This window comes from Rana temporaria, chromosome 1 (assembly GCF_905171775.1).
Source record: "Rana temporaria chromosome 1, aRanTem1.1, whole genome shotgun sequence".
NCBI lineage: Eukaryota > Metazoa > Chordata > Amphibia > Anura > Ranidae > Rana > Rana temporaria.
The window spans coordinates 132854722-132879173 of record NC_053489.1 but is presented as its reverse complement, the minus strand read 5'-3'; the positions used below and the strand labels follow the sequence as shown (position 1 = coordinate 132879173).

At 39.8% G+C, this 24452-nt stretch overlaps 1 protein-coding gene across 3 annotated transcripts in view; it reads left to right on the top strand.

Moving 5' to 3' along the window:
- The window catches only part of EFNA5 (ephrin A5), a 557557-nt gene extending 537587 nt beyond the window's left edge, over positions 1-19970 (top strand). For 2 of the 3 annotated variants that reach the window (XM_040343134.1, XM_040343126.1), the window contains one exon: positions 15808-19970. In XM_040343134.1, the coding sequence (XP_040199068.1) occupies positions 15808-15929 (122 nt within the window). In that variant the 3' untranslated portion in view covers positions 15930-19970. Of the gene's footprint in view, positions 1-6278; positions 6336-15807 lie in introns of all 3 variants that reach the window. The other variant, XM_040343117.1, reaches the window with a different exon arrangement.
- Positions 19971-24452: the final 4482 nt, after the last annotated feature.

Genomic DNA, 24452 nt, shown 5'->3' with positions numbered 1-24452 from the left:
CAGGATTTTTTTTTCCTGTTGTCCACCGGTGTCTTCGTAAAAGCATAAAGCTAAGCACACTGACATTTATTACAGTGATGGTAAAACATAATAAATGAGCATTTGATAATTTAGTACAAAACTTAAAATAATGGCTATGATGTGGGTCATGGTTGCATTAACAAAATCTTTTATTAGAGAACAGAAACTCATAATTCTATTCATTGTTCATGCATGCTACCTTTGTTCACCCCTCTAAAAGTGAACAGCAGTGGATCAATTTCAGAGATTTTTTGACAAGTGGTGAGCAGGTGATATGCTTATGATGGTCAGCATTTATTCATTTAGTTTAAATCTTTATTTCAAAAGGAAACAAAACTGCTGAAACTGCTTATATAATGTTAGCTTGAGTTGGACTTTTTTTTTGCTAGTCATTTACATAAAGTCAATTTAAATCTACAGGTTCATCTAATACTACCCTCTCCACAGAATGACAATGCTCAGTGGCGTGACTAGGGTTGGTGTGACCTGGTGAGGTAAACCATGGTGTCACCCCCTCCCTGTGCTCTCCCTTGCCAGAGTGCCCTGCAGGGCACTGGACAAGCAATTTTTGGGTCGGTCATGCGCAGTCATGGTGCACACCCCAAACTGGCACCTGTAAATGATGCAGTCGGATATTGCTTCATACTTAATCCAGGGCTGTCTTTAATATTGATGGGACCCTAGGCAAACATTTCCTTGGGGCCCCCCTGCAGGGATACTACAGGAGATGGTCAGAAACTGCAGGCATTGTACAAGAGACAACCACAGACTGCAGGCATGGTATAAGAGACAGTCACAGACTGCAGGCATGGTACAAGAGACAGTCACAGACTGCAGGCTTGGTACAGGAGACAATCACAGAATGCAGCCCTGGTACAGGTAACAGTCACAGACTGCAGCCCTGGTACAGGTGACAGTCACATACTGCAGGCTGCAGGCCTGGTACAGGAGACAGACACAGACTGCAGGCCTGGTACAGGAGACAGTCACAGACTGCAGGCCTGGTACAGGAGACAGTCACAGACTGCAGGCCTGATACAGGAGACAGTCTCAATAAATATTCCAATTGCACACCCTTCTGGAGAACAGCCAATAAGAGAAGAGGGTGCTGAAGCGATCACCAGCTGGGAACTGGAAAAGCAATCATGTAAATATATTCGCCAGTACACCGAGGATCGTTAAAAAAACGTCCAAAAAATGTTATTGCAGAGAAACCATCACAAAAAAAAGCAACGTTTCGAAGTCGCACCAGACCTCTTGGTCAGGCAAGTATCACTTGCCTGACCAAGAGGTCCTGTGCGACTTCGAAACATTGCTTTTTTTGTGATGGTTTCTCTGCAATAACATTTTTTGGACGTTTTTTTAACGATCCTCGGTGTGCTGGCGAATATATTTACATGATACAGGAGACAGTCACAGACTGCAGGCCTGGTGCAGGTGACAGTCACAGACTGCAGGCCTGGTACAGGAGACAGTCACAGACTGCAGCCCTGGTACAGGTGACAGTCACATACTGCAGGCATGGAAGAGGAGGCGGTCACATACTGCAGGCATGGTAGAGGAGATAGTCACAGTTTGCAGGCCTGGTACAAGTACTGTGGATGGTGTGGTTTCAGTCAGTGTACACAGCTCTGGGGAAGCCTGCCTTCCTCCCTCTAGACTATAACAGTGTGATATTTACCCCCTTCCCCCTCCTCTGTGTGCAACCATCACTGCAGATCTGCTCACCTTCATTAGCAGTGTCCCAGTCTGAATTGCACTCAGATCGCCTCAGTCTCCTGGCCATCCAGCTCAGCAGCACTGTCCTTGTCCAGATAGAAAGTCGCCTGTACCCCCATACCCACCTAGCAATGCCACTGACAATGCTGCTGTCCAAGGGTGGCTATGTTTCTCTTCCATAGACACGCTGGGGGAGTAAATGTACCCACTCTAAACAGGCAGTGTGAGCACACACTGTATAAATATCACCTTACTCACTGACAGATTATTAGACATTACTGCAAATATAGCACATTTCTAATAAATTTTAGTTGTAGGTATATTATTACACTGACCTACGGTTTTCATAAACCTATTCTACTCAAGTATGTTGTCTATTACATATAATATTTTCTGCCTCTGCTCTATGATGCAGAATGTATCATTTATACATATAAGTGTGTACAGTATATACTGTAAAAGTGAACACAGATGTTTCAGTCTGGTTGTCTAATATTAACAAAAAATGTAACTATGCATGAGTATTTTACAACCATTAATTTACAAATAAAATTAGGGAGCAATCTGACAGTTTTTTAATGCAGAAATCTTGTTACACCGTTCACCGTTAACAGCTTAGCAGGAACGTAGTAGCAACACACAAACTTATGGTCCTTCTTCATTGGGATTTAAAATCACAAAAATAATATATGGTTATTTCTTACTGGCAATTTACACGTCAGATTCCTTTGCTGTGCCACTTAAGATGCCACTTCATGGCGCTCTTTTAGCAGGCCTGCCTGGCCTCTCACTTGTCTTTCTGCCAATCCTCCATGGTAAGAGGAGTTCTGCCAGCTGGGACCTAAAGGACCCAAGCTGCAAATGTTGGTAAATGTGATTTTTACTCATTCCCTTCCTTAACTCTTACAAAATGTTAACATAAAAGCCACAATCACAGTTTGTGTACTTTTACAGTTCCATTTCTTTGTAGGTAAATATGAAGCCCAACAAGTTTGAGTATTTGATAAATAAGGGGGAGGGCAATGGCGCTTGCTATTACTAAAAATATCAAATAACAAAAAAAACTTCTAAAATCCTGCTGTAGTCACAATCCAGATGTTCAAACAATAGAGCCAGAAAAATTTGTGTCACTCCTGATCATTGTGACCCACCATCAATCAATAGGATGAACAGGGAGGGTAAACTTGAGTGATGTTGTTGTAGATATGAACCACTTGTGTGGTATAAAGGATATCACCAAATAAGTGATGATAAATAATTAACATGAAAAAGTGATAAATAACTAAATAATATGATGTCATCCATACAAATTTGAATAAATAAATATGAGACATGCAAATAATTAAATAAAGGAATATAAATATGGATAAAAAATGTGAGTCTCTGTGCACAATCTACACTCCAAAATATGTGCAAAAATAAAACGCATAATCAATCGAGTGTCCACGAATAGTCACAGTAAAGTGCTTCAATCGACAATACTTTTCCAAAGTGCATATGTGTTCCAATAAACATGCTTGACTTCACAATAGGTCCCACAGTGCATAGCATGCAAAGCAAGTGATCAGTTGGCCCAAACCTCTCACCTCAAGAAGGCTTAAAAAAAGCCTGTAGATCTCCAAATGCTGCTGGCTTAATAGCAAATATGACCTGTGATAGGAAGCTCCCGGTCAGCCCGTTTAGCCCTTGTCACACTAATCCCTCTGGTCAGTGATCCACAGATCCCCAGGCTCCAGCTCCAGCAATAAGTACACAAGTGGGATGGCTCTCAATCAAACAAATAAGAACTCCATGGTGTAAAACTGATAAAACAAATTAATATAAAGAAGCAAATACACTTACAAAACAATCGTATTCAAACAGCATGTAGCGTGTAGTTTTCAATGTCTCTGCTCTCGGCCACGAGCAAAGATGACGTCACCACCGGCTCTTCCTCCTTACGCGTTACGCGGCTGAGCACGCCGCTTAATCATAGGATTTGAGTATTTACTGTTGACAGTCACATGAAATTCTAAAGTGCATTCACTTTAGATTTAGATAGCGTTTGCTTATTTCTACAATTTTCTTCAGGTAAAACAATAAAAAATAAAGTTGACCTTTGCATTCTAATAGATTATTATAGCTTTTTGTCATGGGTCATGGCCAGTAGTTCCAGCAATTATCAAATGGATGAATAGACATGCATTTATTATCAAAAACCTCCTATGCCTGCTTACCCTGAGGAGTAACAAAATCAAACTGTTGAAGCAATGCACTGTAGTTAATCAACTTTTTCCTAGAGAATAAATTGCTTCAGACCTCACCTTTGCCAGGCATGTGACCAAGAACCTAAGCACCTAACCATTATTTATGCTAAAGAACTAACCCATCTGATGTCTTATCCTCACTTTCAACATAGATCTCGTTGTATTACAAACTATGGTGAACGTGAGTGAACCACAACTGCTGTTAAGGAAAGTGTTCAATGCACCTCTGTTATGTGAGATTTCAGTATTGGACCCCAGGCGTCACTCCAATCAGAACACAGGAGTTTGGGAGTTCACTACATCATAGGAATGCGTTGAGCTACTAAGGGTGGAGGTATTGCAACATGCCTTCAACCACTTAGCGTAGAAAATTTAAAGCGAACATGTTCAAAAATGTAGGGCCTTTGCCCAATTTAATTTTAACAATGTATGTCAAGCACGTAGCAAATAAGAATACAGTAAGCAAGTAATATTTGCATAAGAGAGGCAAGTATAGCTCAGCTGAGTTGAGAGTGTATGTCCCTTTAAGATATTCCATAGTGAACAACTGAAGACACAGTAATTAATCCCAAGCAGTAGGTTAGTATTCAGTAAGCCAGATTTAAATATAGTATTAGGTAGAAGCAATGAAGCAGGTAATTCTAGAGCAGTACAATAGAAGTAATTGCTACTTATCCGTTTGCAGATGATGAGTGTTGTAGTATCTTAGCAGCAATGGGATTCCGTAGTGTAGGGTGTCCTAGACAAAGATATCTTTAGGGTGTCCCCAGCATAGGCAATATGTATGGCAGTGTGGATCCAGGTGTGGGACACTTTCCAGTTTTAGGGATAGATAGTAGCTGTTCCTTGTCTGTAGCCAAGCTGGCTATGGCCGACAATAATAGGACAGCATGTACTATGCACGCTGTCCTCTTTTTAGGGGGAAGACATGTGCATGTGACTGATTCGACTCACTTCCGCGTTCCAGGCTGGAACGCACGCTGCGCCGGGCGATGACGTCATTGTGCGGTCGCCGTATGCGCTCCAGCGTGGAACGCAATACAGCGACAGAGAGCACCTGTTACACATTGCTAGTCACATTGCTGACAAAATAGAGCTCCTAAAACAGCATTTTCCTAAGGAAAGGTACATTTTTCAGTCCTTCTATTACTTAATTATCTGTTCCAACAAGACTATTAACCAAGATTTAGGTTAACTTGCAGAAAAAGTTAATGGAAATTCTATATGGCAGAAATATGAAATGGACTGGGTGGTTTAGTTTTTTTCTTCTGGCTAACAGGTATCTACAGATGCCTACAAGCATTTGTTTTATTTTCTTATGCAAAGCTACACAATGACAAAGCTCTGACTGTCTATTAAGATCACCCTCGAATTTAGGCTACTGGGAACTCTTCACAGAATTCGAGAGAGCATGCAGGCACTTGTAGATGCTTTCTACCCAAAGGAGGAGCTTAAACTACACAACAGATTTTTAATTAAAAAAAATGTCATTGCTTGAAGTTCACTGTCCTTTTCACAGCACTTTATTGTGATGTCTGGTTTAGTCAGCATTTCATACATTGTCTGTCAAAACCTTCACCCCCTGTCATTGGCATACTTTCACAGTTCTAGTTCCATTTGCCATTCTGATGGCTTATTCCATTTTTCAATAATTCATGATCTGTCTTATGAAGTCAATCAGGTTATGTCCAGTGCCTAAAGTGTTATGTTGCCTTTTATGTTCCCTAAATGCTGCATTAATCCACAATGAGACCATAGAGACGTCTTGTAGATTGAATGTATATAGACACTTTGCAAACAGCAGACATGAGGGCCTTACAAAGATGCATTCATAATAAAGTGCAGCACTGTATTGCCTGTGTACTGTTTTAAAAATTATACTATACAGTGCTGTACTTAAAAATGCATACTGAGGACACTTCATGGTGATCTCACACATACATTCTCTTGCATTCCAACAGATTAATGAAAACATGTTCAGATGCTGGACATCATACCATAAATGTGTATATATATATATATATATATATATATATATATATATACTCATGTAAAAAAACATGTAAATACAACCAATTGAAAAAAAATTGGATAATACCTATGACTGTGTTAACAGTAACAGTCCCCAGTTACCCTGTAAACTAAATACCCAAATTGGCCTCCTGCACATTGGCTCACAGTAATCTTATACACACAGAGCATGGGGAACAGTCGACTACAGCACACACCCATAATCATAACCTCCTAGTACTCCTCTGCAGCATAGTGGTACTCCTCTCTTTTCCCCTGCAGGCTTTGATCTCATTGAAGCACCAAGTTTACCTGCCAATCTGACCAGCCCAGAATTCAGTCAGTGAGATGAGTCTTTGCATTTTGTGGGGCTAAATTTGGGGTGGTTGATGGGTTTACCATAGAGCTGTGTGTGGCTGCTTCTTCCACCATCCCTGCTTGTCTTTCTGCAACATACCTTTATTGCATTTAAAAGTGAACATATTAATGTATACAAATGATGGCAAAGGGTTAGGAAACAAATTCTTAAATTGATTAATTAAACCAAAGTCATGATAATTGGACAGCTTGCAACAATGCCAAACACTGCTTAGTCTGTCCATAATCCATAATGACGACATAACCTATAAAATGTTAATAACTTTCTCATTTTAGTTAGATTAGTTATAATTGTGACTAACATAAAAAAAATCAGCGCTGAGTGTAATCTGGTGTGTTAAAGGCTGAATCCACCTAAAAATTATATTTCAGCTATGTATGTCAAGCTATGACATTTTAGCTTGTATGTGCAGTGGTAGGTTTTAATCACTTGCAAAATTTTTATGTTCCTAGGGGATTCCATTGGCTAGATGCTCTCTTCCACCTGCTGTAGCCTTTACAAAGTGTCCTGAAGGGTTCTATACAATGTAGGATAAGGACATAAGTAGAAGCTGGATTTTTGGGTACGGGACAATGTCAATGAAACCCTGTGGAATATGGTGGAGATGCAGACTGCATCAGGAATTACCATTTGAACCTCATAGAAATCTAAAAAATTTACAAGTGATTTATTAATCTACTAGTAATTTCATAATCTGAAATCTCAGTTCTTGGTGAAACTGACCTTTAATAAATACATGAGGGTCTTTTCTTTACTTTATAGGGCTCCATCATAAAAACTGTCCATTTATCAGTCACAGATAAATTTACCTTTACTGGTACTGCCTTTTTCTGCCTTCAGGAGAATGTGGTAGTTCAACACCAACCCCTAAATCTTATCTTTGTTCTTGTTTCCAATTGGGAAATCAGAAAGTTGGGTTATAACTGCATTCTGCTGAAGTCCTGCTGTGGCATCACTGGTGCTCTTGGAGCCTTAAAGCTGAGCTAAAACCCTTCAATCCAAAATACAAAACATCTCTATTTTGAAAGAGAAATAATCTCAATAATTGGTATTTTGTTCATGCAAATAAAAAATGAGAATTATATTAAAATAATGGTTGAACTAGATTGACTTGTCTCTTTTTTCAACCTGACTAACTATGTATGAAAGCATGGTGGAAGAATTTGCTCTTTAACACCTTTAAACTGTTGTTATAATATGATGGTGTTGTTATATGTATTTATGCTGAAAATTATTTATATATTTGAATTACATTGCAGTGATCTTACCAGATGATCTGATCATTTTATGGACACATACTACACATACTAAAGACATGTATCAGCTGTATTGGAATCTGTTGAAGGAAGTCAAATTATTTGAAAATGTTACAGAACGCAATTACATGTATTTAGTAACACAGCTGTACAGTCACATGCAAGATCTGTTTTTAAAGCAACTAAAGAGCTCCCTCTCTATACCAATTGCTAGATTACATTGCCATTGCTTATATTCTTCTAATACAAGTCATTAGACTATATTAACTCCATATCATTTCACCTCTTATAACATCACCCTTGCTATGGAGCAGCTGTATCTTGGAATGGTGGTATACAGAGGGAGCTGCTTTGCCAAAAGTTTAGTATGTGTACTTAATCAATCAGTTTATCTAGTAATTCTACACTATAGTTATTTACTGAACACAGTAAAAAGTTCTAATATCTTAGCTCATCCGTAATGCATACTGAAACATGTATAATCGCATGGTTGATTGTCACATTGCTATATCCTAACTATAGCAACATTTATACAGTTTTGGGCCTACCAATAAACCAGCAATTTAGAGAATAAAAATACTTTTTATTCTCTTCATGCTATATGGATTAAAAATAGTTTTTTTTTATATATTATTTTGGACATTATAAGATTTGTCAGTTTTTAGGAATATAAATCTTAGCACATCTGTTTGTCTGGGTTCATTTGCCTGCACCACACATTTGCTGGCAAATGTGTAACCTGATTAGTGCCAAAAATTATTTGAAGCACAGTTGCAACATTTGAGTAGAAAATGTGTTGCCAGAGAATGAGGCTCAGACACCCTTCGTATTATTAAACTTGTTTTTTTTTGTTTGTTTTTTTTGCTTTTAAAAAAGGTTCTGCATTTGGAGAATTATTTGAAAAAACTAAATAAGTAAAAAAAAAATGACTACCAGTATCACTACTAGCTCTGTCTACCAAACATTTAGAGCAGCAAGCCTGCAGTACCTATATACAACAGTATACATGACCTTCAGGCACGAATACACTTGGACAAACTTTATTGCCATTTACAGTAGAATAGTGGCAGGAGGATAGGGGATGGGTTTGGAGATCGGCTCACACACAGGAGCTGACAATTAGAGAGGAAAGGGGGAGAGTGGAGAGACTGCAGGCTGGCAGAGGGACATAAACTGAACATGGTACATGGCTCAGCAGCCATTATTACCCTGGTCAGCACACCTAGAGGGACACAGGAACTTTGATCGCCCCTGATGTTTACCCCATCCCTACCAGTGTAATTTATACATTGATCAGTGCATTTTTTAGCACTGATGGGAGAATACAGGAAGTGCCACCTGAGTGCAGTATTACAAGCACGATAACTAAAAACACTTACAAGAAGAAGTAAAAAGATGGGCTCATCTGTAATCTGATGGTTTAATGGGATCCTGGTGCTCAATGTGTCCAAAATGGGCTCCAATGGGCTCCAATGTGGCTGCAGAGTCCTCAGCACATCCTGTGGCCACCAGGAAGGCACCTGAAACCAGTGTGGAATGCACAGAAATTACGTCATGGGCAGCTGGGCTACTTCCGGGATCACTGTTACAGTTTCAGTGGATGGGCAGGCAGGCTACGTGCTCAGAACTCAGCTCCTTCTACAGGACTGATGCACTAATACTGCATTTGGTATACAGTTATTCCACACACTGGTGCGTAATTGAGGGGTCTAAAGTTCCCTATTAGTGTTTCATCTGAGGTGGGAGTTATTTACCTGCATGGAGGGGCAGGTAGGTTGCACATAAACACCCCATATAAGGCTTTGGTTTTACCAAAGATTGAGAGGTATATTAGAAATAAAACTGACCTTTTAAAAGTCGTTCTCTTTTGGCAATCCCATTAAAGCTTCCCTCTTTGCTAAATGGTGAGCAAGCTGTATTCAGCAAGGCACAAACCACATACTCACTACTTCCTTAACATGGGATATTAACCTCTTCCCATCTGCTCTATAGCCGAATGACGGCTACAGCGTGGACCTACATTGCTGGGAGGCCATCAATAGACATTCTCCCCTTTGCACACTCCCCACGCGACCCACAGAGGCGCGCTCTGTGATCACTGAGTTAATGAGATTTGGGTGATCACAGATCGGAGTAAGGGGCTGATCATGTGATGTAAACAGAAGCACTGGCTTCTGTTGAAGGGACATCGGTCCTGAAGAGGAAGATGTCAGTGCCTAAAGTGCCATCAATCAGTGTCACCAGAGAATATCAGTGCCACCAATCAGTGCCACCTATTAATGCCCAAGTGTGCCACCTATCAATACCCACCAGTGGTGCCAATCAGTGCCTCATCAATGCCCTCTAGCAGTGCTGCCTATCAGTGTCACCTACCAGTTCCCAATACTGCCACCGATCAGTGCCCATCAGTGCCACCCATCAGTGCCAGCTATCAGTGCCACCAATTAGTGCCCTTCAGTGCCACCTATCAATGACCTTCAGAGCTGTCCATCAGTACCACCCATCGGTGCCACCCATCCGTGCCACCTCTCAGTGCCCACCAGTGCTGCCTCATTGGTGCCCACCAGTGCCGTCTATCAGTGCCCATCAGTGCTGCCTTATCAGTGCCCATCAGTGCCACCTTACCAGAACCCATCAGTGTCGCATATTAGTGCCCTTCAGCGCAGCCTCATCAGCATACATAAATGAAGGAGAAAACTTACCTTAATTGGTCTGGACAGGAATGAGGTTTAGGTGCCCAGTAAGCAAGTGGTTAATTCACATGCCTGCCAAAAATAAAATAGAAATAAGTCTCCAAATGCTGAACCCAAAAATGTGTGGCAAATGTCCTTATAAATAAATGGCAATTTCCACAATATGTTATTGCAATCAACTCTGGATACACGCTAAGGCTAAAGGTATGTGGAGACCCTTCCAACTTATTGAGATTCCAGTGAAACTTACCGTTAAAGCTACAGCATACACATTTACTTTTCTATTCCAGCATGACTGTGGCTATGTGCCCAAAGCCATGTCTATAAATACGTTGGGCTCCATTCACAAAGCGTTTTTTTTTTACCCTTTAAAATTTGCAGTAAAATATTGAACAGTATTGGCATTCACAAAAAAATGTTACTTAAATACTGCATGAGTTATTTTATAAAGTCTTGCAGTATTTTAGTAGTGAAAACATTAAGGAGTGGGCGGCTGCTTGCGTGCTTAACAAGTAGTAAACAACATGGTTGTTAAGGAACGTGCAGATGAGTTGCTTGACAGCTGGATGTAAAAAATAGAATTGCCGGCAATAAAAAAAATTAAAAAAAATTGTGTGCCCCCCCCCCCCCCCCGAAGGGCATGGTATGGATTTTGAAGGGAACCCCCATGATCAAAAAATGGCAAGGGGTTCCCCCAAAATCCATAAATCCATACCAGACCCTTATCCTAGCATGCAGCCCGGCAGGTCAGGAAAGGGAAAGAATGAGTGAGCACCTCCTCCGAACCATACCCGGCCACATGTCCTCAACATGGGGGAATGATTTGGGGGGGCAAGAGGGCTACCCCCAAAGCACCCTGACCCCATGTTGATGGGGACAAGGGCCTTTTCCCCACAATTCCTTTAACAAGGGGGTCTCCAGATCCAGGCCCCCCCTTCTATGTGAATGAGTAGGGGTACATAGTACCCCTACTCATTTACCAAAAAATTTGTAGTGTAAAGAAACACATTGGACAGTTTTTGACAAGTACTTTATTTAAAAAATAAAAAATGTCCCTGGTATATAAATCATAATGCCTGCCGCCACCAATAGATTTTCGTGTGGTATTCATGGAGCATTATGCAAATATAATAAAAGGCTAACACTGTGCTAGAAAGAAAATTAGCTGCCAGCACTCAAAAGCCGAGATACAGACTCCACAGACAATAATATATACAAATAGTGTAGAGCTAGAAAATGAAATAAACTGGCATATGATCTTAGCAAAGTCCTTAAAGAAGAAATTCAATCATATTATTCAGGTATAAATCCAAATAAGACATGCAGAGAATAAGTTAAAAAAATCCCATATCAAAAGTCCATGAAATAAGTGGTGAACATAGAATCCTCATCCGTGCTCCGTGTAACAAGGCACACATAAAATGAAGAGACGGTGATGATACTGAAACCAGAGAGAATACTGCTCCACACCCAGTGTAAGTTAATACAAACTGCTTACCAGCTGTATATGACCACTAGATTATAGGTGGTCCGGCTGGGCATAGGGAAAAAGGTCTCCCCAAAACCTTAAATGCTTACTTCAATCCCACCAGTAACAAGGAAAAATTAGTGTGAATGATTCACTCAATGCACAAGTTGCTTTTCAGCTTTCAGTTTTGACTCAAAGCTTCTTTGCCTTCTTCTTCAGCAGAATTTCCCCCAGCTTCCGTAGTGCAGGGGTTGATATCACCATCCTACTGACAAGATCCCAGGAGAGTACTACAAATATCAAGAAGAAGATGATTCTCCATTGGAATAGGCACAATTTTGCCTCACATTATGACCCATGTTTCACCAGTGGGTTATAATCAGCTGTTACCCTCTGAGGATAATGTTAGGTCTCTGCAATGGTCTGTCTCCCTGTATCTCCATATCTCCAATATTCTCATGTCAGCTCTCACTGGAAGAGATAGCATATGGCAATTCCAAATGAAAAACAAAACAATAGATCTAGAGCTCTCTGCATGAATTTTATCCCAAAACCCAGAAATTTGTAGTACACTCACATAAATGAGCACTTATGCAGTGCTACCTGGTACAGACATATCAGTAAAACACTTCCAAGATAGCAGCGGATGATATTCAATCAAAAATCAAAAATTCAATTGATCAATTCAATACCTCTGCCCAATAGAGGTGAATTGGTTGCCTGGTCATCAGCTGTAGTTGTGTATTGGATTGATCAATTGAATTTTTGATTTTTGATTGAATATCATCCCGCTGCTATCCGAGAAGTGTTTTACTCAGGGCTTTTTTTCAGGGGGAACTTGGGGGAACTCAGTTCCACCACCTCTGGCTCAGACCCTTTGGTGCCTGCTCACCACAATCACTTGTAAACACAGAAGTCTGGTTTCTGTGTTTACAAGTGACAGCTCTGCATTCTGTGTGTAACCCCCTGAACTCTGTATTCTGTATGTAATGCAATCCTGATATTTAATGCCCCTTTAAGACCCTTCTACTGTTTGTGAAATCTGAACGGGTCGTGGTTGAGTTCCTGCACCTATTTTCTGAGAAAAAAGCTCTGGTTTTACTGATATGTGTGTACCAGATAGCACTGCTTAAGTGCTAATTTATGTGAGTGTACCACTTTTTTCTTGGCTTCGGGATTACAATTCATGCAGAGAGAACTAGATCTTTTGTATTGTTTTTCATTTGGCATTGCTATATGCTATCTCTTCCCGTGACTGAGAGCTGACAGAAGAATATTGGAGATACTGTACAGGGAGACAGATTGTTGCAGAGACCTAACATTACCCTTAGAGGGGAACAGCTGATTTTGACCCACTAGTTAAACATGGGTCAGAATGTGAGGCAAAATTGTGCCTATTACAATAGAGAATCATGTTCTTCATGAGATTTGTAATACTCTACTGGGATCCCCGCAGTAGGATGGTGATATCAACCCCTGCTCTACGTAAGCTGGGCAAAATTCTGCTGAAGAGGAAGGCAAAGAAGCTTTGGGTCAAAACTGAAAGCTGAAAAGCAACTTGTGCATTGAGTGAGTCATTCGCACACATTTTTCCATGTTACTGGTGGGATTGAAGAAAGCATTTAAGGTTTTGTCTAGACCTGTTTCCCCATGCCCAGCCAGACCACCTATAATCTAGTGGTCATATATAGCTGGTAAACAGTTTGTATTAACTTACACTGGGTGTGGAGCAGTATTCTCTCTGGTTTCAGAATCATCACCTTCTCTTCACTTGATGCTTGCCATGTTAAAACGGAGCACGGATGAGGATTGTATAGTCACCACTTATTTCAGGGACTTTTGATATGGGATTTTTTTTTACTTATTCTCTGCATGTCTTACTTGGATTTATACGTGAATCATGTGATTTCATTTCTTCTTTAAGGACTTTGCTAAGATCATATGCCAGTTTTTTTAATTTTATAGTGCTGCATTGTTTGTATATATTATTTACAGAGCATTTTCAGCGTTTCACAGTCTAGTGAATTGACAGTTTCAGGGTCGCATGTGATATTTAGGCAAAATGTATCTTGATACCTCAATATCAGGATTCAAGTTCATTCTGTGAATGGAGCCCACTGTTTAACCACTTCCCGACCGCCGCATGTAGATATACGTCGGCAGAATGGCACGGACAGGCACATCAACGTACCTGTACGTGCCTGCCTAGACGTGGGTCGGGGGTCCGATAGGGACCCCCCCTGCTACATGCGGCGGTCGGGTTCCCTCGGGGAGCGATCCGGGACGACGGCGCGGCTATTTGTTTATAGCCGCTCCGTCGCGATCGCTCCCCGGAGCTGAAGAACGGGGAGAGCCGTATTTAAACACGGCTTCCTCGTGCTTCACTATGGCGATGCATCGATCGAGTGATCCCTTATATAGGGAGACTCGATCGATGACGTCATTCCTACAGCCACACCACCCTACAGTTGTAAACACACACTAGGTGAACACTAAATCCTACAGCTCCCCCTGTGGTTAACTCCCAAACTGCAACTGTCATTTTCACAATAAAGAATGCAATTTAAATGCATTTTTTGCTGTGAAAATGACAATGGTCCCAAAAATGTGTCAAAATTGTCCAAAGTGTCCGCAATAATGTCGCAGTCACCAAAAAGATCGCTGATCGCCGCCATTAGTAGTAAAAAAAAAGAATTAATAAAAATGCAATAAAACTATCCCCTATTTTGTAAACGCTATAAATTTTGCGCAAACCAACCAATAAACGATGATTGCGATTTTTTTTACCAAAAATAGGTAGAAGAATACGTATCGGCCTAAACTGAGGAAAAAAAATCTTTTTTATATATTTTTGGGGGATATTTATTATAGCAAAAAGTAAAAAATATTGAATTTTTTTCAAAATTTTCGCTTTATTTTTGTTTATAGCGCAAAAAATAAAAACCGCAGAGGTGATCAAATACCACAAAAAAAAGCTCTATTTGTGGGGAAAAAAGGATGCCAATTTTGTTTGGGAGCCACGTCGCACGACCGCGCAATTGTCTGTTAAAGCGACGCAGTGCCGAATTGTAAAAACCCCTTGGGTCATGTAGCAGCATATTGGTCCGGTCCTTAAGTGGTTAATGAGATTGGTGTGGCAGAGTTTGAGTGATTTTCACAGAGCCCCGACCTCAATCCTGTTGCAATTTTGATCAAGGTCTTCTTGGTGTACAATAATTGCCTGGCCATATAAATGCTCTTTTGACCGAATGGGCAAAAAATATCACAGTCTCCAAAATCTTATGGAAAGAATGTAAACTATCACAAAAGTCACAAAAGGGGGAGGGGGTGGCAACTCCACATTCATTCTCATGGTTTTGGAATGGAAAAACAAGCTCATATAGGTATGATGGTCAGGCAGCCACAAACTTTTTGCCATGAAGTGTAAGAAAATATTTAAATGAACAAGTAGAACTTGAGTCTATATCTTCAGAAATATATTTTTTTCTTATTTAAAATAACCCATTAAGGCAACGATTTAGGGTTTACCTTGACTTTGTTTTAAATACATACTGTATCTGCATAACATGCCTTTAAATGGGGTTAATAATGTACAGTTACGTTTTGTACAGATTTGAATGCTAAAGTATGATTAAAAGAAACCTTTGTCAGATGGATACTTCTTTAGTCAGGGGGTCTCAAACTGGCGGCCATTCAGCTATGGCGAAACTACAAGTCCCATCATGCCTCTGCCTGTGGGAGTCATGCTTGTAACTGTCAGCCTTGCAATACCTCATGGGAGTTGTAGTTTTGCAACAGTTGAAGGGAAAATACTTGTGTGAATTTTACATGTAAAAGTAATGTAAAATACCTTTTTAAGTAAAGTCATAAATGCTTATATACAATAACAGAAGGGAGAATGTGGAACCATATAGTGAAATAAAGTATATTATTTTATGTGTAATGTAACATAACAGTCATAAAGCAGATGGATGTTACAGCTAAATTATTGACTGTGTGTTTTGTATTTGAACAGATGATACAATTCATGAATCAGCTGAGCCATCCCGTGGTGAAAATTCAGCACCTATACTGAGAATACCAAACTGGCTTTTGACAACCCTATTGTTTCTCCTGGCAATTCTTTTGACGTTATAGCACAGTATACTTCACAAACCAGCTGCAAAATATAACAGGGTCTTGGAACATCAAAGATCCACCTGATTGCTTCACCTGAGAAAGAACCTTTTTTCTGCTTTTCATTTAGTTTTTAGTTTTTTCCCCAAGTGAACCTGAATTCCAGAAAAATACGTACTTAATATACAATACAATATAGACAACATATTTGTTTCCAGGACGTTTTAAAAGGAACTTAAAATGACATGCCAACATTTAATAGCAACACTAGTGAAACAAAGTTCTCTTATCATTCATTTTTAGGAAATCACACACTTTTGTGCAGACAGTCAAGGAGACACTAACCAACGAAAAAATGGATTTTGGATGAAATGAAAAAGAATGTGCAACGAGATTCAGCTTTGATGAACAGCACTATTAACAAATGTGGTTAAAACAGTGATAATTTAAATTTCCTGAGGGTTTCCAAGGAAATGTCTATCTAAGAAGATGATATGACCCTCCTAAGCACTCTTACCTGCACTAAGGGATAAGCAGAGGGGCATGGGGGATTTTTATTAAATATTATTTTTTTTTATATATTTTAAGTCATCCAGAGTGCAGAATGCTGTTCTACTATTTAAAGTATAGGCAGATAATACCATAAAATAGATATCAAAGGTGCTATAATTTTAATTTTGCCATTTCACAACTCACATGCATTTTGTAAATAAGATTACCATGCTTAAAGTCTTGGAGGCAGTCATAGATAACTGCCCTGGATTACAGTCCTACAATATATGTGAAAACAAGTAAGTCTGTTACTGAACTTAAGTTTTTATCATTTTTTTGTACTGAACTGACTTCATTGTACTGTTATAAAACAGTCTCAAGAAATTATTTATCAGAATGATATGCATGGTTTTTAATCAACTGCAAAGCAAAAGAGTCTGACCCTGAAAGATAGTCAAGTGAGGTTTTAACCCCATTTGAACCCAGCTGTAGGGACAGAGTGACTGCAATACATTGTGTTGCTATCTACCCCAATAAGTATAAACAACAACATTGCATTTTGCTTGTTAAATGGTGAATTCAGATGGTTCCCAAAGATTTTAAGGACATGTTTTCAAACTGATATATGCATAACCAAGGAATATTTAAACTAATGGATGGATACATGTTTTTTTTCTGCTTAAATAAGTAGTTACTGATAAATCTCTAGCATTGGGAAAAAACTTGGTTGGATAAATGGACAGCTACCTATTGTTTTGTTGGAACATTTAACTATGGACACTTGATAACTTTTCAGGGTGCCTTGAGTTTTATTTTTCTGTTTCATTATGTTTATTATTGATGTATAGCAAAGGACATGACTCAGACACTTCATATTCACCAAATGTACTTTACGTAATAAAGCCTTTAACAAACTGTGATTATGTTTAATATAAAAAAAAAAAAGTAATCAAGTACAATAATACTTTTAATATATTTGTATTTGTAAAAAAAAGGTTCAAACATACACAAATGGTCATAGTTAGTCAAAAATGTTGTATAACGTTCACAACTATGTGTTTCCTCTAGATCAAAATGCAATGAGAGGTATAACTAGGGCCTTCAAGACTTCTCATTGACCTGGGTTGCTTTATTCTAGAACAATAGTATTATGCAATTTTATTTTTCATCATAAACTACAATAAAGCACAGACAAATAACCTAAGAAACAATTATTGTATTATGCTGTAGGCTTATTTGACAACAGTGTGAGTCATTCATATAATGTAGAGCCTCATTGAACATATTTACAGTGTTAGCACAAAAATCTACCTACAAAGTTATAAAAGAAAAAAACAAAACAAAAAAAACCCCAGGACTAATTCTATTCTTAAAAGCAATTATAAATGAAGCCTACACTCTTTAACAGCCATTAAAAATTCAGCGATATAGTCATAATAAAATATATATGACACATGCATTAGGTTGTTTTACATTACATTAAATTTGGTATTTAAAATGTGTTTGCATTACAACTGCTGCTTCTGTGCATTATTGTTGATGGATGTTAATGCATTTACCAGCCTTAACATTGATTTAGATGTTCGTGTTTTAATTATTATTTTGGTTATATATATAAAAAAAAAAATACATTTAGTTTCTCTCCTTAAAGCAGCTCCTTCATAATAACAGAACAGAAATCCCAGTGCTGGTAAACATATAGGTTTAAATAACCAGGTGATAGTAAAAGTGTATTAATAAAGCTGATAGAATCAAACAAGCAAAATCATAAGAAAGGGTATCCCCACTAATGTTAACATTTTTTTTTCGCTTCAGCTAAATTGCCTTTTGAAACAGGTACAAGTTGTCCCTCGTCTATTTGCATTGTACTTCACTTCATGCTGCTTTGGGCGATGTGATTGAAAAGTATGTAAAGCGCTGTGTAAATTGAAGACACGTTATAAATACTTGTTATGAATAAATAATGAAATTTAATAAATAAACAATAAAGTTTTGTGACTGGCTGCATCAGTTACCTGCCAGTGCCCCATGTTTTTAAGGAACAACTTGCCTCTGTATTCATAGACAATTTGTCTGGGAACAAGGGAAATCTTGCGATGGACAAAGAAATCCTTAAAGTAATGGAACACTGAAAGTCTATTTTCTGTAACATTTACAAAACAAATTATTTGAAGGATTTTGGGTCAAATATTAAAGCTGCTCATTGCACTTGAAGTCTCTTTGGCTTTCTTTTCTTTCCTCAGCTACTTTCTATTTCTCTTTTTTCTCCCCATATACTATTATGGCCCAGGCTGGGTACATTTTTAACCCATTTTCCTGGTGGCCAGAGGCTTTGCAACCTGAAGCAGGGGGATTAAGCATTAGTCTGTTTGGTGGATACTGTGTATCCTTTAATACACAAGATAACATTTCATGTTAGATTAGAATATTGTTTTGTACTATACCTTCTTGGATGGCAAAGATTATAAGATAATGAAAAAATTACATTCTTTAAATTCTGTATTATTAGCAACCTATGTTGTATATAGTGTTTGATAATAAAGTATTAATTCAATTCTTATGTCTTTTCTAAGTGAAAAAATTAGAATTTCAGACCACAAAAACATAAAAAGATAATCATGGCTTTCATCAAATGAGGCTTGAAAGCAACAAAAATAGATTCATCTATAAAACATGATCATTCACCACTGTCCTCACTGACTCATGACCCAGAACAACACAACATGTAACTATCAATGATGTTTTGTACTAAATGTTTATAGAACTGATGTTAGAGCCCTGTGTATTTTTGGCATGTTGGGATAGGGGAACATAGGGATTTTTGGTAATTTTTGGGGGGGTCTTATATTCATGATGGCATACTGCCCTCCATGCAAATTGACCATTCATATGGTATATTTAAATTAAAGGTGAGCCTTTAAACGAATGATTAACTCATACATTATATGTTAGCCCTTTAAACTTTATGTAGTACATTTTTGGGTCTGCAAGAGCCACAATCTTCATGGTCTGTTAATCACTGTAAGATTATAAGTATCTCAAATATATTTTAAGGGTTGTACTCAGTTCTGTTAACTTGCCATGTAACTTTGTGGTTACGTATTTTAATTTCTACCCTGTTTCTGTTACTTCTGCTCTTTCTGTCTTTCTCCTTTCAAGAAGTGAATGAGCAGATCTGTCCCACTTTTTGGTACCACCAAATTAATTCCCAGGTACCCCCAAACCTTTCTCAGATCTGAGCTAAATTTCTCGATGATAAGCTTACTGCCATTGTCTGTACAGATTCATAGATGCTGGCATGTTGGAGGTTACCCATGAGGCTACTAAATCTGTTTTTTCATATTTACTCCTTACATCTCATTAAAACCACTCATTGTGTGTGCATTTGGGTAAGAAAGTCCAGCTCAGTGTGGTCCTGTGCTTGTACTTCCCTGCTTTGCACTTACTATTCATTGAGTGCTGTTTTGCAATGCTTACATTATACCAATTTAAAAAAAAAATGTAAAAAAAAATCATAAACTGTATTTGTATATACACGTGTCCGTACAAATAAACTTAATTAAAAAAGTATATCTTGTTTCTTTATTTGGCTTTACTCTTAATGTGTTTTTTTTGTATCTAGAACTTTAAGTTTTATTTTATAAGAATGAATAGTCTGCATTTACTGCATCATCTGTGATTAAATATATCATGATTAGCAAAGTAAATCTGTAAACAAAGCCTAAGATAAATGCACATAAAGAAATACTGTGCATGTCATGATCTTGAATATGTTATTAAATAGCCCACAGGGACATCTGATGAGTTTTATGTTAAGACACTGCTCTATTTTCAGAGGCAAGAGCCAGCACCTAGCACCCAGTTTGCAGACATGGAATAAAAACAAACAAAATAATTTCCTTGCGCTAGCATAAACAGAATATAAATAAAGACTGCTGCATCTACTACACAATCCAGATACTAGATGTAAAACTGCAAGGCAAGTGGGCATGCTGTCTCTTGAACATTTTGCATACAATATAAGTGCAATTGTGCATACAATATAATGAAAGTATGTACTGTATTTATTGGCGTATAACACTCACTTTTTTACCTGAAACTTCCCTCTTAAAGTTAGGGTGCGTGTTATACGCCTGTGCGTGTTATACGCCGATAAATATGGTAATTGTCTAACCATATTACTATCTTATGAGAAAATAATGATCGTGTAAACTCAATACATGCAATAACAGTATAAAAATGTAACCGAATATAAACACAAACAATAATGTGCCATATGCTTAAAGAGGAGTTCCACCCAAAAGTGGAACTTCCACTTTAAGCACTCCTCACCCCCTTACATGCCACATTTGGCATGTATTTTTTTGGGAGGGGCGTGGGTACTTCGTTTTGAGTGGGACTTCCTGTCCCACTTCCTAATTCCACCTATGGCCACCTAGACGACTCCCCCTCTCCCACCTAGGCAGCCACTACCTCTTGGCAATCTTCTGGGACAAGTGACAGGTCCCAGAAGATTGCCCTGTCCACTGGGAGAGTGACTCACGCATACACAGTGTGTGCCCGGCCGTGAAGCTGCAAGCTGTCACAGCCGGATGCCCACAGTTTCAATGGAGGCGCCGAGAAGAAGAGGGGGAGAGGAGCGGGGATCCTTGAAGGCCGCATCGCTTAACTGTGAACAGGTAAGGACCAGGTAAGTCAGCAGCTAAACTTTTTGCAGCTGCTGACTTTAATAGACAAAAGAAGCCTGGAACTCCGCTTTAACTGCGCTCAAACATTAAAGCATTGGTAATATAACACCATACTCTACTCTCAAAATAAAGATAAACATAGAAGAGTGTATATCCATACAGATGGAAAAAAGTGTATATGGACAATAATAAGCTAGGTGCTTAACTGCTTCCTGACTAGCTCACATAGGTATACTGCTGCAGAATGTCTCTCCTGGATGAAACCCCTACGGGTACAGCTTTTCCTTTAAGAGCCACCAGAGGGCACGTGCACGCTGGCCTGGGCGTGACCGTGTACACGAGAGCCAGCACAAATCCCTGTTCTGTCAGGGGAGAGGAGACATATTGTTGTTCCTACTTAGTAGATACAACAATATGTCTCCTCCCCATACAGTTAGAACACATCTAGAAAACACAGATTTAACACCTTGATCCCCCCCCTAGTGTTAACCCCTTCCCTACCATTTACACAGTGACATTTACACAGTAATCAGTTTACATTTATAGCACTGATTGCTGTATAAATGTCAATTTGTCAAAAGTGTCTGATCTGTCCGGTGCAATGTTGCAGTACCGCTAAAAATCGCAGATCACTGCCATCACTAGTAAAAAAAATAATAATAAAAATACTATAAATCTTTTCCATAGTTTGTAGATGCTATAACTTTTGGACAAACCAATCAATATACACTTATTGCAATTTTTTTACCAAAAATATGTAGAATATATATTGGCCTAAACTGATGAAGATTTTTTTTATTATTTGGGGATATTTATTATAGCAAAAAGTAAAAAATAAATATTTTTTTCTAAATTGTCGCTCTTTTTTTGTTAGCCCAAAAAATAAAAACCGAAGAGGTGATCAAATACCACCAAAATAAAGCTCTATTTGTGGCCAGTGTTGAGCGGAATACGCCATATTCGATTTTGCGATATATCACGAATATATAGACGAATATTCGTGAAATATTCGCTAAAATCGAATATTCGTGATATTTTATAAAAAAAAATTTTTTTGCAAAATTTCGCTAATGCGAATGCGAAATTGATTGCGAAATTTCGCTAATGCGAATGCGAAATTGATTGCGAAATTTTGAAACATTCAATTTCACCTGCCCTTTGGAAAAAGTGTGGTTTTAAGTAATGGACCCTGCAACTAACAACAAGGTATTAATAAAATAAATACATTATTACAGTAGGTGTTTGTGATATTGTGTTTTTAGCACGACAGCATCGCGCTGATTCTCGGCGACATGGTGCCGAGATCTCGCCGACATCTCGCACTCACTGGAATAGTGACAGCACTTTCCAACGTGCGCGTCATAGAAGCGACGGGAGATCTGACTTGGACTCCCGCCAATTCTACACGTGTGCGGCGTTTGTTATGAATCCTGAGGGGGAAGTCCCCGCCGGATTTTAAATAAAAATTCGGCATGGGTTCCCCCCTCAGGAGCATACCGGGCCCTTAGGTCTGTTATGGGTTGTAAGGAGAGCCCCCCTACGCCGAAAAAATGGCGTAGGGGGTCCCCCTACAATCCATACCAGACCCGTATCCAAAGCACGCTACCCGGCCGGTCAGGAAAGGAGTGGGGACGAGCGAGCGCCCCCCCCCCCTCCTGAGCCGTACCAGGCTGCATGCCCTCAACATGGGGGGGTTGGGTGCTCTGGGGCAGGGGGGCGCACTGCGGGGCCCCCCCACCCCAGAGCACCCTGTCCCCATGTTGATGAGGACAGGGCCCCTTCCCAACAACCCTGGCCGTTGGTTGTCGGGGTATGCGGGCGGGAGGCTTATCGGAATCTGGGAGCCCCCTTTAATAAGGGGGCCCCCAGATACCGGCCCCCCACCCTAAGTGAATGGATATGGGGTACATCGTACCCCTACCCATTCACCTGGAGGAAAAGTGGTAAAAACACAAATAAAAAACACAGGGTATTTAAATATTTTATTAGTCTGCTCCGGAGGCTCCCCCTGTCTTCTTTAGCTCTTTTACCAGGGGGAGCTTCTTCTTCCGATTTCCGGGGGTCTTCTCCTGCTCTCCGGGGTCTTCACCGCTCTTCTGTGACGTCTTCTCCGCTCCGGGGGGTCTTCTTCTATGTTCGCCGCTCTCCGCTCTTGACTCGGCGCACCCCGGTTCTTCCTCCCGCTGTCCGGTGCCTTCTCCTTCCGCTGTTCTGTGACGTCTTCTCCTCTTCTTCTGCTGTTCTGTGACGACTTCTACTTCTCCCTTCAGGCCGCTGTGCTGTGACGTCTTCTCTTCTTCTCTTCTCCCGATGCTGACACGTCGCCTCTTCTCGCTGCAATGACTTGTGCACGGCTTGCGTCGGACTTATATGGGCCTCACAGTCCCATCATGCTCCGGTAGGTACCACGTGGGTAGGTATCACATGGGTAGGTACCAGAGCATGATGGGACTGTGAGGCCCATATAAGTCCGACGCAAGCTGTGCACAAGTCATTGCAGCGAGAAGAGGCGACGTGTCAGCATCGGGAGAAGAGAAGAAGAGAAGACGTCACAGCACAGCGGCCTGAAGGGAGAAGTAGAAGTCGTCACAGAACAGCCGAAGAAGAGGAGAAGACGTCACAGAACAGCGGAAGAAGAGGAGAAGACGTCACAGAACAGCAGAAGAAGAGGAGAAGACGTCACAGAACAGCCAAAAAACACGCTCTATGAGACACAAAAAGCAACATCAAAAATTCTTAGTCCCTAGGCATGCTCAGTTCACCAGAAATGCAGAGGCAGAAGCATGAACAAAGCTGCAATCGCGGCTGAAAGCATGAGATCTGTGTTTATTTTTTCCCGATCTCATGCTTTCCAGCCTGAAGGACAAGATGTGAGGTCTTATTGAATAATTACGTAAAAAAATAAATAATAATAATTAAAACGCTCCTGTCCCTAGTAGCTCGCACTCAGAAGCGAACACGCATGTAAGTCCCGCCCACATATGTAAACGCCGTTCAAATGTGTGAGGTATTGACGCGTGCATTAGAGCGAGAGCAATACTTTTAGCACTAGACCGCCTCTGTAACTCTAAACTGGTAACCTGTAACCTGAAGTTTGGCGCCATTCCATGAGTGTGTGCAATATTAAAGCGTGTCAAGTTAGGTATCTATTTACTCGGTGTAACATCATCTTTCACATTATCTAACTGTATTGTTTTGTTATTTTTTAATCACTTGCTGCTCAATGACCAGGCCACTTTTTGCTATTCGGCACTGCGTCGTCTTAACTGACGATTGCGCGGTCGTGCGACATGGCTCCCAAACAAAATTGACATCCTGTTTTTCCCACAAATAGAGCTTTCTTTTGGTGGCATTTGATCACCTT